General features: G+C 42.8%; 1 protein-coding gene across 4 annotated transcripts in view; it reads left to right on the forward strand.

The window, feature by feature from the left end:
* Positions 1-17,081, forward strand: part of NDRG3 (NDRG family member 3) — an 82,421-nt gene that overhangs the window by 50,129 nt on the left and 15,211 nt on the right. For all 4 annotated transcript variants that reach the window (XM_080686240.1, XM_080686238.1, XM_080686239.1 and 1 more), the window contains exons 9-10: positions 412-468; positions 16,684-16,787. In XM_080686240.1, coding sequence (XP_080542366.1) covers positions 412-468; positions 16,684-16,787 — 161 coding nt within the window. The remainder of the gene's footprint in view (positions 1-411; positions 469-16,683; positions 16,788-17,081) is intronic.

Below are 17,081 nucleotides of genomic sequence, written 5' to 3' on the forward strand. Positions count from 1 at the left end.
CTTGTTTCTTGTTTTCATGGGTATTGAAAGCACCATCTCATGAAAATATGTGAGCCCGGCTGGTGTGGCTCAGCAGTTGAGCGTCAACCCAGGAACCGAGAGATTGCTGGTTTGATTCCCAGTCAGGGCACATGCCCAGATTCCAGGCTCAATCCCCAATAGGGGGCATACAGGAGGCAGCTGGTCATTTATTTTTTCTCATTGATGTTTCTATCTCTCTCTCACGCTCCCTCTTTCTCTCTCTAAAAATAAAAAACAAACAAACATATTTTAAAGAAAATATGTGACACTGAGTTGTGGTTTTGTTTGTTAGAGAATAATACATATACAGTACATTGCACTGATTTTAAGTGGACAGCTTGATAAGTTTGTTCATATACTTACACCCTTGACACAAATTTTTCCTTTTAGATCTCAGGTTTGACAACCAATGTTGTGGACATTATTTTGGCTCATCACTTTGGGCAGGTAAGTGCCTATTCCGGACAGGAGAGCTGTGTTTATTGGCGTGCATGCAAAGAAGGGGTTTACCTCAGGAAAGAAGGGTGCCTTAGAATTCACCTGATCCTAGTGGTGACACTTCCAGTGCAGTGTGAGATGCATGTGACCCAGGAAAGTCCAGTCTTAAAGAAAAAGGTAACTCAATGCCACATCGTTCTTGGCATTTGGAGAGAGATGAGTGAAGGCAGCCCCCCCACCCTCCCACACACTTACTTGTTCCCTGTAAGCAGCATGCCATCTGTAAATGTTTGACAACATCACGTGCCTCACCAAACATCTTTAGAGCCATAAGTTGGTCTGGGAAAGGCTTCACAGAAATAGAAATTTCAGAGAAAAAAGAAACCAAGAAATGTTAATGCTAAAAGAACCTTAGAGGTTGTCTTGTTCAATTCCCATGTTTTACTGGTGAGGAAATTGAAGTCTCCAGAGGAAATTACATGGATAACGGAGAGGGGTCCCAGTTCTCTTTTCAGAGAGAGAAGTGAATTGAAAAATACAATTCCGACAGCAATTACAATGTGTGTTTTTCCTACACCGCCAAGCAATTCTCAGATACCAGCTGAGTCTCCTACAATTCAACTTAATTATGAAACTATCTGCCTGGAGATATTGTCAGATCTCGCAGCTTAAGGGATCAGTCCTACAAGACTGCACTACCGCCCCTCTTCACCCCTACTTCAGACACCAGACACAAGTCCAGGTTGTCCCCCATGCTTCTGATGGACCAGCTATAGGTCATAGGTTCCAACAACCCCCTCCTTGAGTTCAATTAATTTGCTAGGGCAGCTCACCGAACTCAGAGAAATATTTTAGTTTCTTGGTTACTGGTTTATTTTTAAAGGATATACCTCAGGTATAGTCAGGTGGAAGAGATGCATAGGGCATGGTAAGTGGAAAGAGGCCAGGAGCTTCCATACCTTCTTCAGAACTCGCCCCTCTCTCAGAACCTCCACATGTTCACAAACCTGGAAGCTCTTCGAACCTTGTCTTTTTAGGGTTTCTGAAGGATTCATTGCAGTTGTGATGGATTAAATCATTGGTCATTATCTATGGAACTCGATCTCTAGTCCCCACCTCTCTCCCCAGAGGTCAGGGGGTGAGACTAAAAGTTCACTAGATTGGTTTCCCTGGCAACCAGCCCCCATCCAGCAGTTACTTAGGGGCTTTCCTAGTCACTTTATTAACATAACAATACACATTACTTGCTCTTTTTACTTCTGAAATTCCTAGGGTTTAGGAGCTCTGTGCCAGGGACAGAATATAAACCAATAATATCTTTCTTATTATAAATCCCAATATCACAGGTGACCTAGGAAGGAGTGAGGGAATAAAGAGCAATAAGGTTGGGAAACTGTGAGGTATCTGGAATGGGGAGATGAGAAAAAATAAGTAGGAGTAATGTACTCTCAACTGTAGTCTCTGTGTTGGAAGGAAAACGATAGATGGGGAGAAAACTGGCATTACTGAGTACTCATTATGTGCAAAGCACTTTGATAAGTACTTTAAGGTACAAACTCAGTTATTTTTCACATAGTTCTATTAGATTTATTTATTTATTTATTTATTTATTTATTTTAATATATTTTTATTGATTTCAGAGAGGAAGGAAGAGGGAGAGAAAGATAGAAACATCCATGATAAGAGAGAATTATGAATTGGCTGCCTCCTGCAAGTCCTCGACTGGGAATCAAGCCCACAACCCAGGCATATGCCCTTGACCGGAATCCAACCTGGGACCTTTCAGTTTGCAGGCCGAAGCTCTATCCACTGAGTCAAACCGGCTAGGGCCTATTAGATTTATTTTAAGATGGAGAAACTGAGGGCCAGAGGGGGAACATAACTTGCCACTATTATCCAGATAGAAGTGGTTTGAATCCAGGTCAGATTAACTCCAAAGTTAATAATCTTTTTTTTTTTCAATTTTTAAAATATGTTTTTATGGATTTTAGAGGGAGAGGAAGGAAGAGGGATAGAGAGATAGAAACATCTATCTCTGCTTCCTGCATGCCCCGTACTAGAAATTAAGCCTGAAACCTGGGCATGTGCCCTGACTGCATGGGTCCACACTCAATCACTGCGCCACATCGGCTGGGCTTTCTGTTATTTAGATTATATTTTATCAAAGTTACAAATTCTACATATCTTTTAGAGTAGAGAAGTTCTACAGAGTTTATTACAAAGAATCTGCCACCCATTCTATTTCCTGCTTCTTAGGTCCTTTTGGCTGTTTTGGGCTTTGCCTCCATATTGCTTTCTTTTTAATCCTATCTAATAAAAGAGTAATATGCAAATTGATCATACTTCTGCTTTGTCCACAAGCCACGCCCACCAGCCAATCAGAAGCGAATATGCAAATTAACCCAACCAAGATGGCTGCGGCCATGGAGCGAGCAGGAGGCTTGGGTTTCCCTGGCAATGGAGGAAGCCAAGCTTTCCACACACCCTGGCGGGCCCAGGCCTCCACTCAAGGCTACAAAGTTTCAATTATAGAAGATAAATAAATCCCAACAAAAATGGCTGCAGCCACAGAGCAAGCAGGAGGCTTGGCTCTGCTCAAGGCTACAAAGTTTCAATTATAGAAGATAAGTAAATCCCAGATACCAGGGCCTCTGCTTGGGTCGCCGGGGGGCGTGGCCAGCCTGAAAACCACCACAGGCCCCTCGCCCAGGCCGCCCCACGCCCCAAGGGAACCCCCAACCTGATCCGGGACACCCTTCAGGGCAAACCAGCTGCCCCAACCCATGCACCAGGCCTCTATCCTATCTAATAAAAGAATAATATTCAAATTGACCGTCATTCCAATACACAAGGTGGCTGCCCCCATATGGACACAAGATGGCCAGCAGGGGAGGGCAGTTGGGAGGGACCAGGCCTGCAAGGGAGGGAAGTTGGGGGCAATAAAGCCTGCAGGGGAGGGCAGTTAGGGGTGACCAGACCGGCAGAGGAGGGAAGTTGGGGGCGACCGGGCCTGCAGGGAAGGGAAGTTGGGGGGGACCCAGGCCTGCAGGGGAGAGCAGTTGGGGAGGACTAGGCCTGCAGGGGAGAGCAGTTAGGGGCAAACATGCTGGCAGAGGAGCAGTTAGGCATCAATCAGGCTGGCAGGGGAGTAGTTAGGGGGTGATCAGGCTGGCAGGCAGAAGCGGTTAAGGGCAGTCAGGAAGGCAGGCAGGTGAGCAGTTGGGAGCCAGCAGTCCTGGATTGTGAGAGGGATGTCCGACTGCCCGTTTATGCCCAATCCTGGTAGGTTAGGGGTGACCAGGGCTAAACGGGCAGTCGGACATCCCTCGAGGGGTCCCAGATTGGAGAGGGTGCAGGCTGGGCTGAGGGACACACACCCACCCCCCGTGCATGAATTTCGTGCAATGGGCCTCTCGTCATTAGCATATTACACTTTTATTGGTTGAACAGAGGGCCGGACACTTAACATATTAGGCTTTTATTATATAGGATACTCTTATGTAACCACCACCAAATCAAGATATAAAATATTTTCATCATCCCAAAAAGGTCTCTATTACCTTTTCCTACTCACTAATACCCCTCCCCGAACAACTTATTCACTATTACTATTAGCTCTAAAGGTTAGTTTGCCTGTTCTTAATCTTAACACATTGCGGACCAGTAGTTTTATTGCTAGCTTTAACCCAGGGGTCCTCAAACTTTTTAAACAGGGGGCCAGTTCACTGTCCCTCAGACCGTTGGAGGGCCAGACTATAGTTTAAAAAAAAAACTATGAACAAATTCCTATGTACACTGCGGGCCTGGGACAAGTCGGCTGCTAAGCAGGACAGGCAGCGGCACCCGGCGGGCTGAATAAATGTCCTCAGCGGGCCGCATGTGGCCCGTGGGCCGTAGTTTGAGGACCCCTGCTTTAACCAGTGGCCAGATAAGTTTCTATTGAATGAGTACAGAAAATGTTTTACATAAATGTTAAAGGCACTCTTTAAAATTAAATACCCATTGCATTTTGAAGTTATTTATTACATGTTCTTACAAGCTAATATCTTTTTAAAGAATTCTTGTGATTGGCCACAAGCCTTAGAACAGAAAACACGAGAATTCTCGTGATCTGTCCACAGTGTGTAATATAAATGGAATCACCTTGTACACTATTCTGGATCTGGCTTCTTTTTCAATATATTGTCTTTGAGATTCATCCATGTTATTCTGTGTATCAGTAATTCATTCTTTTTATTACTGTGTAGCAGTCCATTGTGTTGCAATACCACAAATGTTCCTATGAACATTTGGGTTTTGTCTAGTTTTGTTTGGGGTGTGTTAGTAATGAATAAAAAGCTGCTATGAACATTCTCATACATCTCTTTTTAGATATATGCTCTCAATTCCCTTTGCCTACCTCTTTAAATATGCATATATTTCCACTTGTTGAGTTTTTAGCTGTAGGCATTTTCTTTTGGCTTTCCATTATGGAAAATGATTTTTCTCTCCTACATACTTGGCCTCGTGACACACATTTGTATTTCCCACCATTCCAACCTCCCAATGTAACATAACTTGGGATTAGATCAATTTCCAATATTTACACTGTCATCCTATGTAAATATTATTTAGTGCTGAGCCATGACTGCATTCTTTTTCTGTCCAGCATTTCTCCTTTACCAGTCGATGGTATTAGGATCCTATCTAATAAAAGAGTAATATGCAAATTGTCCATCACTCCAACACACAAGATGGCCGCCCACATGTTGTCAAAGATCCTGCCCCCATGTGAACACAAGATGGCCGCCACAAGATGGCCTTCAGGGGAGGGCAGTTGTGGGCAGTTAGGAGTGACCAGGCCAGCAGAGGAGGGCAGTTGGTGGAGACCAGGTCAGCAAGGGAGGGCAGTTGGGGGGGACCCAGGCCTGCAGGGGAGGGCAGTTGTGAGGGACCAGGTCAGCAGGGGAGGGCAGTTGGGGGCTACCAGGACTGCAGGGGAGGGCAGTTGTGGGGGGGCAGGCCTGTAGGGGAGAGCAGTTGGGAGGGACCAGGCCTGCAGGGGAGGGCAGTTGGGGGCTACGAGGACTGCAGGGGAGGGCAGTTATGGGGGGGCAGGCCTGTAGGGGAGAGCAGTTGGGGGGGACCAGGCCTGCAGGGGAGGGCAGTTAGGGGCAATCAGGCTGGCCGGGGAGCAGTTAGGCATTGATCAGGCTGGCAGGGGAGTGGTTAGGGGGTGATTAGGCTGGCAGGCAGAAGCGGTTAGGGGCAATCAGGCAGAGGCAGGCAAGCGGTGGGAGCCAGCAGTCCTGGATTGTGAGAGGGATGTCCAACTGCCTGTTTGGGCCCGATCCAGTGGGATCGGGCCCAAACGGGCAGTCATACATCCCTTGAGGGGTCCCAGATTGTAGAGGGTGCAGGCTGGGCTGAGGGACCACCCCCTCCCCCCCGCACGAATTTCATGCACTGGGCCTCTAGTTTATAAATAAAGGACATGGGAGGGACACTGCAAGGTGACAATGGGAGGAAAGCACTTCCTCTCCAGGGTCTGGCCCTTTTGTTTTTAATTTAGACATAAGTCAGAGTTTCCTGGTGACACCGCAGCAGTCTCCAGGTCACACTTTCCATCCTGTGGGCTGTTTCTATGAGGTCTGGTTAGGAGACAGAAAGCACATACTTTGAGCAAAGAAAATTTAAATAAAATATTGTTAACTACTAAAAGGTGCTTAATTTCTCAGAGGGGTAAAAGAAGACTCCAAAGGATCTAAAAGTAGTCCTAGCTGGTTTGGCTCGGTGGATGGAGCGTCGGCCTGCGAACTGAAAGGTCACAGGTTCAATTCCGGTCAAGGGCATGTACCTTGGTTGTGGGCACATCCCCAGTAGGAGGTATGCAGGAGGCAGCTGATCGATGTTCCTCTCTCATTGATGTTTCTAACTCTCTAGCCCTCTCCCCTCCTCTCTGTAAAAAATCAATAAAATATATTAAAAAAAAAAAAAAGATCTAAAAGTAGCTGCTACTTCTAGGCTGAGGGAGCGTGGACACTGAAGGAACTGACTTAGTTGAGCCTCCACCACCAAGCTGGAAAGTCATGCTTCTTTGAGGGATGCATGGTTTCCACAGAAAACACAACCAACCACTAGTGAAGAAATTCGCCTGAGTATGAAGGCCATAACTGGTCCCTAGAGCCACTTACCATATGGGGGAGACATTTGTCTAAAACAAGGTCTGAGCTGCTATATAGAAGCTGCAGTTGGGTGGGGAGAGTGTGGACTGAGGGTGTAACTGCAGCTGGTCTGTGAAGGTTCCTGACATCTGGCTACTGGCTCCTGTGCTAAGTTTTTAAAAAAGGACTGGCAGAAGGAAAGTGTTCATGCAGTCTATCTTCTATATTACGAAGAATGGGAGATCTGAGGTGAGAAACCAGAAATTGATTAACTGTCACAGGAGCTTTTCCCAAATGGCTACTGATCCCATTGGCTGGCTGTCCATATTTAGTAAGGGTGGATCACTAAAAGGCCTGTTTGCAGGTGAGGCTTACCACTGTGGGTGATCAGACTGGGCCATTTCTTTGGCGAACCCTGATGTCAGTACCTTTATTTATTTTTCTTACTGTCTCAGGCCTCAAATTTTAATAAGATGCCCTATACACATAATTGCTACTAAATATTGAAATAGCACATCCATTTAATAGGATGCCCTATACACACAATTGCTACTAAATATTGAAATAGCACATCCAAAAATTTGTTACAACTCAAATAAGAAACAATAAAGTTTATAACTAAATCATAATTCTCAATGATAATATCAGAAGGATCTCCATCTAATAGGCAATAACTGCAGCTACATGTAAATCTTTGGCTTCTTGATTGAATCTCAAGTTTCCTCTCCTCTGGGTTTTTTTTAAGCAGACACATGGTGTGGTATGTAATAACTTGAATCAGCCTTTGCGTCCTTTCTTTCCAAACACTTCCACGGTCCTCACTCCCCGTCTCCTCTTGTAGAGCATGACTTGACTCAGCCCCAGTCCAGACCCCTTTAAGTTTTTTTCTCTGTCCTGCTTTTGGGGTGAACATTTTGGTGGAAGGGAAGGTAATTTGGTACTAGGGTTGAGAGACAAGTTACTAAGTTTCTTTGCTAGTACTTCTGAGACAGCTTGAGTGCCAGCTGAATCTTCTTCACCGGGCATCTGAGAAAACTCGGGGGTCAAGCTTCTTTGGTGAGTCCACTGGAAGTCTAGTCACAGCCTGAAGTTCCTCCTAGATTCTGTCCCCAAAGAGTTCAAGCAGAAGATGATGCTCAAAATTGCTACAATGTAGCTCGGAAACAACCTCATAGACCAGAAACAGCGAGAAAATCCCAAATTCCAACTTGATGTCGATATCTTTAGATCTTTCTGCAGGATTAATCAGATTCCTCAGATAAACTTTGAGATTGCACGCCTGACACATTAGTATTTTTGCACCCAAATGTAGAAAAAGACAGGGCCTCAACATTCAGGCTTTAAATTTTCACTAAACCCTCCTGTTTTCAGCATTGTATATCACCTGATACCCGAGCCTGTAGTCTACCAGATCAAAGACCTTGTATTTCATCATTTCCAGTGAATTAACCTAAATACAATTAAGTTTTGTATATTGATCTTATAACCTTCAACCTTGCTGAACTAATTAATTAGCTTGACTTGTTTTCATGTCATCTGCAAATAGACATAGTTTTACATCTTCCTTTCCAGTATGGATACCTTTTATTTCACTTCTTGCCTAAACAGAACTTTCTAGGCCATTGCTAGAACCTCTGGTACAATGTTGAATAGAAGTGATGAGAGTAGATATCTTTGTTTTGTTTCTGATCTTCAGGGGAAGTATTCAGTCTTTCATTATTAAGTATGATGTTAGCTGTGAATTTTTCATAGATGCCCTTTATCAGGTAGAGAAAGTTCTCTTCTGTTCCTGGTTTATTGAGTCCTTTTATCATGAAAGTGTGTTGGGTTCTGTCAAATGCTTTTTTGTGTCTGTTGAGATATATGTGTGACTTTTGTGCTTTATTCTTTTAATATGGTATATTACGTATGTTTTTTTGGTATGTTGAACTAACCTTGAATTCTTTGGATAAATGTTGTTTGTTCATAGTGTATAATATAATCCTTTTTCTATGTTGTTACATTTGGTTTGCTAGTATTTTTGTGTGTGTGTGTCTATATTCAGAAAGAATATTGGTCTGTAATTTTCCTATGATGCCTTTGTCTGGTATTAAGGTAGTACTTGCCCACATAGAATGAGCTGAAAAGTGTTTTCTTATTTTTTGTAAGAATTTGGGAAGGATTACTGTGGATTCTTCTTTAAATGTTTGGTAGATTTCACATTGAAGCCATCTGGACCAAAGCTTTCTTAATGGAAAGTTTTTATGTTACTAATTTTATCTCTTGTTATAGATCTAGTCACACTTTTTTTATTTCTTCTTTAGATGCATAGTTTAAATCTTTCTAGGAATTTGTTCATTTCATCTAAGTTATCTAATTTGTTGACATGTAATTATTCATAATAGTCCCTTAATAATTATTTTTATTTTTGTAACGCTGACAGTAATGTCTCTTTCATTCCTGTTTTTAGTGATTTGAGTCTTATCTCTGTTTTTGCTGGTCAGTCTAACTGACCAACTTTTGGTTTCACATACTTTTCTCCATTTTTTTTTCTATTCTCTATTTTATTTATTTTTTAAATATTTTATTGATTTTTTTACAGAGAGGAAGGGAGAGGGATAGAGAGTTAGAAACATCGATGAGAGAGAAACATCGATCAGCTGCCTCCTGCACACCCCCTACTGGGGATGTGCCCACAACCAAGGTACATGCCCTTGACCGGAATCGAACCTGGGACCCTTCAGTCCACAGGCCAACGCTCTATCCACTGAGCCAAACCGGTTAGGGCAGCTCCTTCTTTTTTATAGCCATGTCATATTCCATTGTGTAAACGTATCACAGCTTTTTTATCCACTCATCTGCTGATGGGCTCTTGAGCTCTTTACAAATCTTAGCTATTGTAAATAATGCTGCTATAAACACAGGCGTGCATACCAGTATAGTCTTTCAAATTGGTGTTTTGGGATTCTTAGGATATATTCCCAGAAGTGGAATTGCTGGGTCAAAAGGCAGTTTCATTTTTAATTTTTTGAGGAAGCTCCATGCTGTGTTGCACAGTGGCTGTACCAGTCTGCATTCCCACCAGCAGTGCACTAGGGTTCCCTTTTCTCCACATCCTCACCAGCACTTGTTTGTTGATTTATTGATGGTAGCCATTCTGGCAGGTGTGAGGTGATACCTCATTTTAGTTTTAATTTGCATTTCTCTGATGATTAGTGACATTGAGCATTTTTTCATATGTCTCTTGGCCATCTGTATGTCCTCTTTTGAGAAGTGTCTATTCCAGTCATTTGTCCATTTTTTTTTAAATATATTTTTAATGATTTTATAGAGGAAGGGAGAGGGAGAGAGAGATAGAAACATCAATGATTGATGCCCGCCCCATACTGGGGACTGAGCCCTCAACCTGGGCATGTGCCCTAACTGGGAATTGAACCATGACCTACTGGTTCAAAGGTTGACACTCAACCACTAAGTTATGCTGACTGGGCACTTCAAATATTTCTTTCCACTCCCTTCTGGCCTACAAAGTTTCTGTTGAGAAATCAGCCGACATTTGTATGGGCACTCCCTTGTAGGCAACTAACTGCTTTTCTCTTGCTGCTTTTAAGAGTCTCTCCTTGGCCTCCTATATAATAAAAAGGTTAACATGCAAATCGACCAAACTGTGGAATGACCTGTCATTATGATGCGCACTGACCACCAGGGGGCAGATGCTCAATGCTGGAGCTGCCCCCTAGTGGTCAGTGCCCTCCCACAGGAGTGCACTGCTCAGCAGTGGTGGGAGCCTCTCGCCTCCGCAGCAGCACTAAGGATGTCCAACTGACGGCTTATGCCCGCTCCTCGCAGGCCTAAGCTGTCAGTCAGACATCCTTAGCTAAGCTGTCAGTTGGACATCCCCTGAGGGCTCCCGGACTGCGAGAGGGTGCAGGCCGGGCTGAGGGGACCCCCCGCCCCGCCCCCGAGTGCATGAATTTCGTGTACCAAGCCTTTAGTTTTAATTAAAATGTGTCTTGGTGTGGGCCTCTTTGGGTTCTTCTTGTTTGGGGCTCTCTGTGCTTCCTGGACATGTAAGTCTATTTATTTTACTAAATAGGGGAAGTTTTCTGTCATTTTTTTCTTCAAATAGATTTTCAATATCTTGCTCTCTCTCTTCTCCTTCTGGTACCCCCATAATGTGAACGTTAGTACACTTGAAGTTGTCCCAGAGACTCCTTACACTGTCTTCATATTTTTGGATTCTTTTTTCTTTTTGCTCTTCTGATTGGGTGTTTTTTGCTTTCGCATATTCCAAATCATTGATTTGATTCTTGGAATCCTCTACTATTGAATCCCTGTAAATTATTCTTTTTTCTAAATATATTTTTATTGATTTCAGAGAGGAAGGGAGAGGAAGAGATGAAACATCAATGATGAGAGAGAATCATTGATTGGCTGCCTCCTGCACGCCCCCTACTGGGGATCGAGCCCATAATCTGGGCATGTGCTCTGGACTGGAATCAGGCTTGGACTCAGGACTCTTCAGTCTGAAGGCCAATGCTCTATCCACTGAGCCAAGCTAGCTAGGACATGTAAATTATTCTTTATTTCAGTTAGTGTATGCTTAATTTCTGACTGGTCTTTTTTATATGTCTTTGACATTCTCACTTAGATCCTGGAAAGTCTTACTAAATCCCTTGAAGCTCTCATTAAGATCCTTGATTAACCTTATAACAATTGTTTTGAACTCTGTATCCAGTAGCTTGCTTACTTCCATTTCTTTCATTTGCAACATATTTCTTTGTCTCCGCATTTTGACTGCTTCCCTGTGTTTATTTATATGTATTAGGTAGAGCTGTTAATTCTCCTGGAATTGGTAGGGCAGTCTTGTGAAATAGGAGTCCTGTAGGACCCAGTGGCTCAACCTCCACAGTCACCTGAGCTGGGCACTCTAGGTACGCCCCTATATGGGCTGTGTGCATAGTCTTGTTATAGTTGAGCCTTGGTTGCTATTGGCGTCACTGGGAGGAATTGGCCTCCAGGCCAATTGGCTGTGAGGACCAGCTGCATCTACAATGGAAGAGATGCTATGCAGGAGACACCCCAATGGAACAGGACTTGCTTCAGTGGTGCTTTGGTGCTCACTAAGTCTTCCCCTTGCATGTGTCACTTGTGGATGTGTAGAATTGTAATCTGCTATGGCCTGAAGCTATCCACTGTGTGCACTGGCTCAGGCCTCCTGAGAGGTGCAAAGTCAGCCACTGCCTAAGGCCACCTGGCAGGAGCTACAGAAAGATCTGCAGGTTGCTGCTATTTGTATTGGGATAGGAAGTGCCCAGGTGAGGCCCATCTGTGAAGCAAGGCAGGCTGGTGCTACTGCTGGATCTTGGGTCTTCTATTGATAGGTTTGAGGTATGCTGACTCCAGCTGCTGCTTGTTTAAGAGATTTTAGCAAAGTCTGAAATCTGACCCAGGACATCCATTCATCTGGAAAAGCGGCTGCAAACAGCTTGGGTAGGGCTGCAAATTGAATGTGGCCAGGTGTCAGGGAATCACCAGGGCAGAGAACAGTGTGGGCTACTCTGATGGCAGCTCTGTGACTGGGAAGTCCCAGCACAGGAACAGTGACCCTGCGTGCACCCCTGTCTGGGAGAAAGCTGCCTCCCTGAGTTCCTGCCCAGATGCCACACAGTCCATTTCCTCCCCATATGTCCCTGAATTCCCCCAAAGCCACCACCCAGCACTGGAACTCAGAGGAAGCTGGACAGTGTAAGTTTGTGTGCCAGCCCTTTAAGAGGAATACCTGGGAATCCAGCAGCCTCCATGTCACTCAACCATAATCCCAGCTGGCTTTTACAGCCCGAAGTTTATGGGGACTTCTCTTCCCAGCTCTGGAACCCTGGGCTTGGGGTCTGGTGTGGGGCTGGGACCCCTGCTTTTCATGGGAGGCCTTGGAGATAACCCTTCTGATTAAAGAAATGCCACATGTGGGTGTCGGACCAACCTGTTCCATACCTCTGCCTCTCCAACCATCTCAATGCACTTTTTTTAAAAAAAAATATTTTTATTTTTATTGATTTCAGAGAGGAAAGGAGAAGGAGAGAGAGAGATAGAAACATCAGTGATGAGAGAGAATCATTGATTGGCTACCTCTTGCACACCCCCTATTGTGGATCGAGCCTGCAACCCAGGCATGTGACCTTGACCAGAGTTGAACCCGGGACCCTTTAGTCCACAGGCTGATGCTCTATCCACTGAGCCAAACCAGCTAGGGCAATGCACTTTCTTCTTTTCTAGGACTTCCATTCAGCCAGACTTCAGGCAGTTCTGAATGACAGTTGTTCTGTATTTTAGTTGCAATTTTGATGTGGTTGTGGGAGGCAGCAAGTACAGGTGTTTACCTACACCACCATCTTGGTTCTCCCTCTTCATTTTAATGCTGGTTTCTTTTGCTGTGCAGAAGCTTTTTAGTTTGATGTAGTCCCATTTGTTTATTTTTTTCTATTTTTCTCTTGCCCTAGGACAGTGGTCGGCAAACTCTTTAGTCAACAGAGCCAAATATCAACAGTACAACGATTGAAAATTCTTTTGAGAGCCAAATTTTTTAAACTTAAACTTCTTCTAACGCCACTTCTTCAAAATAGACTTGCCCAGGCCATGGTATTTTGTGGAAGAGCCACACTCAAGGGGCCAAAGAGCCGCATGTGGCTCGCAAGCCGCAGTTTGCCAACCACGGCCCTAGGAGATGTATCAGCGAAAATTCTGCTTATGTGAGATGTCTACGATTTTACTGCCTGTGTTTTCTTCTAGGATTTTTAATCGAGTCTGCTAAATGAGTGATTAGTTTTCCTTCTGCTTTCCCACTTTCAAAATGTTATTGCTGTTTTCACTTTTCCTATTTGTTCTTATGAGTTTATGATAGAAAATTTTTTTATTTTTCTTAAAGGAGTAAAGCTGTATTTTAATCCAACATCTTTAATTAGAATTCTCAAATATCATGATCTTTGCACTACATAATGGTGGGTAGTGTAGTTACTTTCCTGAAGACATAGCATGTTTGGTTTTGACTGTAGACTTTAAAAACCAGTTCACAGACTTCACAAAATTCTATTCTTAGTGCACTGGGGTAGACAGAGGTGTATAAGATATGGCCCTTGTTCTCCAGGAGTTTACCCTGTGGGAAGAGGATATATATATACATACACACACACACACACACACACACACACACATATACTATTATAGCATGGGTAAAAAAGGATAAGTAGTAAGATCTACATTTCATTGAGCACCTTCAAATTTCAGATGTTTCATCTACATTAATAAATTCAGTCTAGTAATCTCATAATGGGTATTGTATTATTCCCACTTTACAGATGAAGAATGAATTGGTTTACACAAGGTTAGCAGCTAGTAACATATTAGGAGGAGACTTGAAGCCAGGTGTGCCTGAATCTGACCTTTTTCTCTTTCTACCATCCCAGGGTTCCTTAATGAGAGGCAGTGTGAGGCACCTGAGTAATTCAAAGGCAGGAGAGGTTTACTTCTGATTTTGGGATCAGGGAGGGCTTCAATGTAGAGAAAGTATCCCAGCTGGGTCTTGAAGGGTGGATAAAATTCAACATTTTAGATTTGGGAAGGAAGGAGATCATTCCAGAAGTGGGAATAGTTTGCTCAAAAGTAATAAGAAAGAAATTATAAGACATATTCAGGGGGTGTTAAGTAACCTGGGGCCAGACTTCTAGGATACCTGTGAGCAGTTGATTAGGGAAAGCAGTTACTTCTAAGGTCTTCTAACAGTGCCTGGCATGGAAGAATGAGGCTTTGAGGCTTTCATTTGAATATGTTAGGAACACTGTTTTAAATAGGGAAAGCTAAGACCAGAATTTAAAAAAATTTTTTTAATATATTTTATTGATTTTCACAGAGAGGAAGGGAGAGGGATAGAGAGTTAGAAACATCGATGAGAGACATCAATCAGCTGCCTCCTGCACACTCCCTACTGGGGATGTGCCTGCAACCAAGGTACATGCCCTTGACCGGAATCGAACCTGGGACCCTTCAGTCCGCAGGCCGATGCTCTATCCACTGAGCCAAACCGGTTAGGGCAAGACCAGAATTTTAATAATTTCTGTAAAGCAGGAACATCCTCACAATATATACATAATGTGTATTTAAACTGTATTTTATTTTAATATTTTTATTTATTTCAGAGAGGAAGGGAGAGGAAGAGAGATAGAAACATCAATGATGAAAGAGAATCATTGATTGGCTGCCTCCTTCATGCCCCACACTGGGGATAGAGCCCACAATCCGGGCATGTGCCCTGATCAGGAATCAAACCATGACCTCCTGGTTCATAGGTTGAGGTTCTACCACTGGACCACGCCGGCTGGGCACATACATAATGTGTGTTTAATTAAAAACGTGTAAGGTCATAGGCAATGGGTTGTCACAAGGCTGAATAGTTCATTTAAAATTCAAGTAAGCGAATGTTGGTATTGCTTTGAAATGGAAACAAATAAGGTTTTTAAACATGAATAATCTCATCTTCACTAATAGAAAAAAACCACAGTGATACCCCCTTTTTTAATCTATCATATTAGCAAAAATTAAAGAGTGATTGTTTGTACTAGCCAGGCCTGTGGGGAAACAGGTAGCATTTATAAATGAGACAGCTCCAAATGTCCTAATAAGGAATGACCCCTGCCATACTTTTAAGTGGAAAAGCAGTGTGTAAAATAATAAGTCTAACAATTTGTGTTTTTTTAAAAGGTGGGTGGGTGGAGGTCAATTTATACATAACAGCTTTGCCTAAGAAGTTCTGTTAGCACTTAAGCCAGTTTTACTTCTTTTATATCAGTATCATTTCTTCCCTTTTTTATCTCCAACTTTGCTACTCAAGTTCCTCTCCAGACCTTCAAAGGGGAGCTGGAGATAATTTCATCTCTAATTATTGTGTGCTTCATTTACTGTTTACTTTTCTTACTATAATACCTTTAGTATTGACCAAGTTTCCTTGGAGTGATTCCAGTGCAGTTCAGCTTCAGGTAGACTGATCCATTTGGTCAGTTTCCAACTGTATTCTTGGCTCACTTCACCCATATGACAGTGAGAAGGCAAACAAATGTTGTCTTTATCTCTATCTCTCTCCCAAGGATTGCTGGTGACCGTGACACACTGCCCTAGATTAAGTGATTCTCTTGCTATTCCTGATGCATTTTTTCCCTCTAATACAAACATTTTCCCTCTGCTTAAAACTGCTTACTGGTGTGTGTGTGTGTGTGTGTGTGTGTGTGTGTGTGTGTGTGTGTGTGTACGTACACATATGTACATATATGCTTCTGTACCCAAGAATCTGGCAACTTGTTCTGATGGTCTCCGAGAAGGCCAGCAAGAGGACCACTGGGCAATGGGTGGTAGGGAGGGAGACTCACTTCTTACTGTGTATGCCATTTTGTTTCTTTTGAGTTTTATACCATTAATAGTGTTGGTAATAAGATTAAATTATAAATTGACTTAGTAAGATATCAAATGGAATGTAATATATTACTCTATAATGTATATTATTAAATGATAGCATATAAATAGTAATATACTGGTTATGTCAGTTAAGATATAGGTAAATTATGCAGATTTATGGCTATTAAGAGAAATGTTACTTTCCATTTATTTTAACTTTACAGTTCATATAACTTTTCTTATATAATCCTTAAAGCAGCCCTGTAACTGGTTATTATCTTCATTTTACAGATACTGTCTCTGTTTTTATGAGAAATGGCACAACATGAAAAAAACACAAATAAGGAAATAGGTTCAGAAAGGTTAGGTGACCTGAGTTCCACAGATAGTACTTAAATCCAAATCTAGGGCAGTTTTCCACTGAGCGGAAGGTGGTGTTAGTCAGCATATTCCCAAGTTTTTGCGCTTGACCTAGAGTTGGCTACCATCCTTTTCCATCACAGATCCTTTGGTGCCCTCATCCAACACAGAATGTGGCACTGAACCAGTCTGATACAAATATCAGACAGGGAGATTTGGTTTCGGACATTGATATTGCAAACCAAACACAGGAGGCTTATACTGTAACTCAGAAGTTTACTGCGTCTTTCCATTGTTCTAGGAAGAGTTACAGGCCAACCTGGACCTGATTCAAACCTACAGACTGCATATTGCCCAAGATATCAACCAAGAAAACCTACAGCTCTTCCTGTGTTCTTATAACGGGTACAGTTGTTTCCTATTTACTTAAATGCAGACCAGGTCTAAAAACATAATGGACTTTTAGGGGGAGGGAAAGGGGAAATGAACTGCTTCTTCTAATGTGTGATGGGATTGTTTTTGTGCTGTTTTACCTACCACAATAGAACACGAAGGGCTTTTAGACAGGAAAACATCTATCAAGAAGAATGAATGAACTGAAAGCTGTTTTGTGCAAGTTCAAGTACCAGTTGTTTTTAGGTGTTTTGAGATTAAAAGTACCTAAAGTCATGTACACACATAAAAACACACAATTTGAGG

This window comes from Plecotus auritus (genome assembly GCF_963455305.1).
Source record: "Plecotus auritus genome assembly, chromosome: 8".
Lineage (NCBI taxonomy): Eukaryota > Metazoa > Chordata > Mammalia > Chiroptera > Vespertilionidae > Plecotus > Plecotus auritus.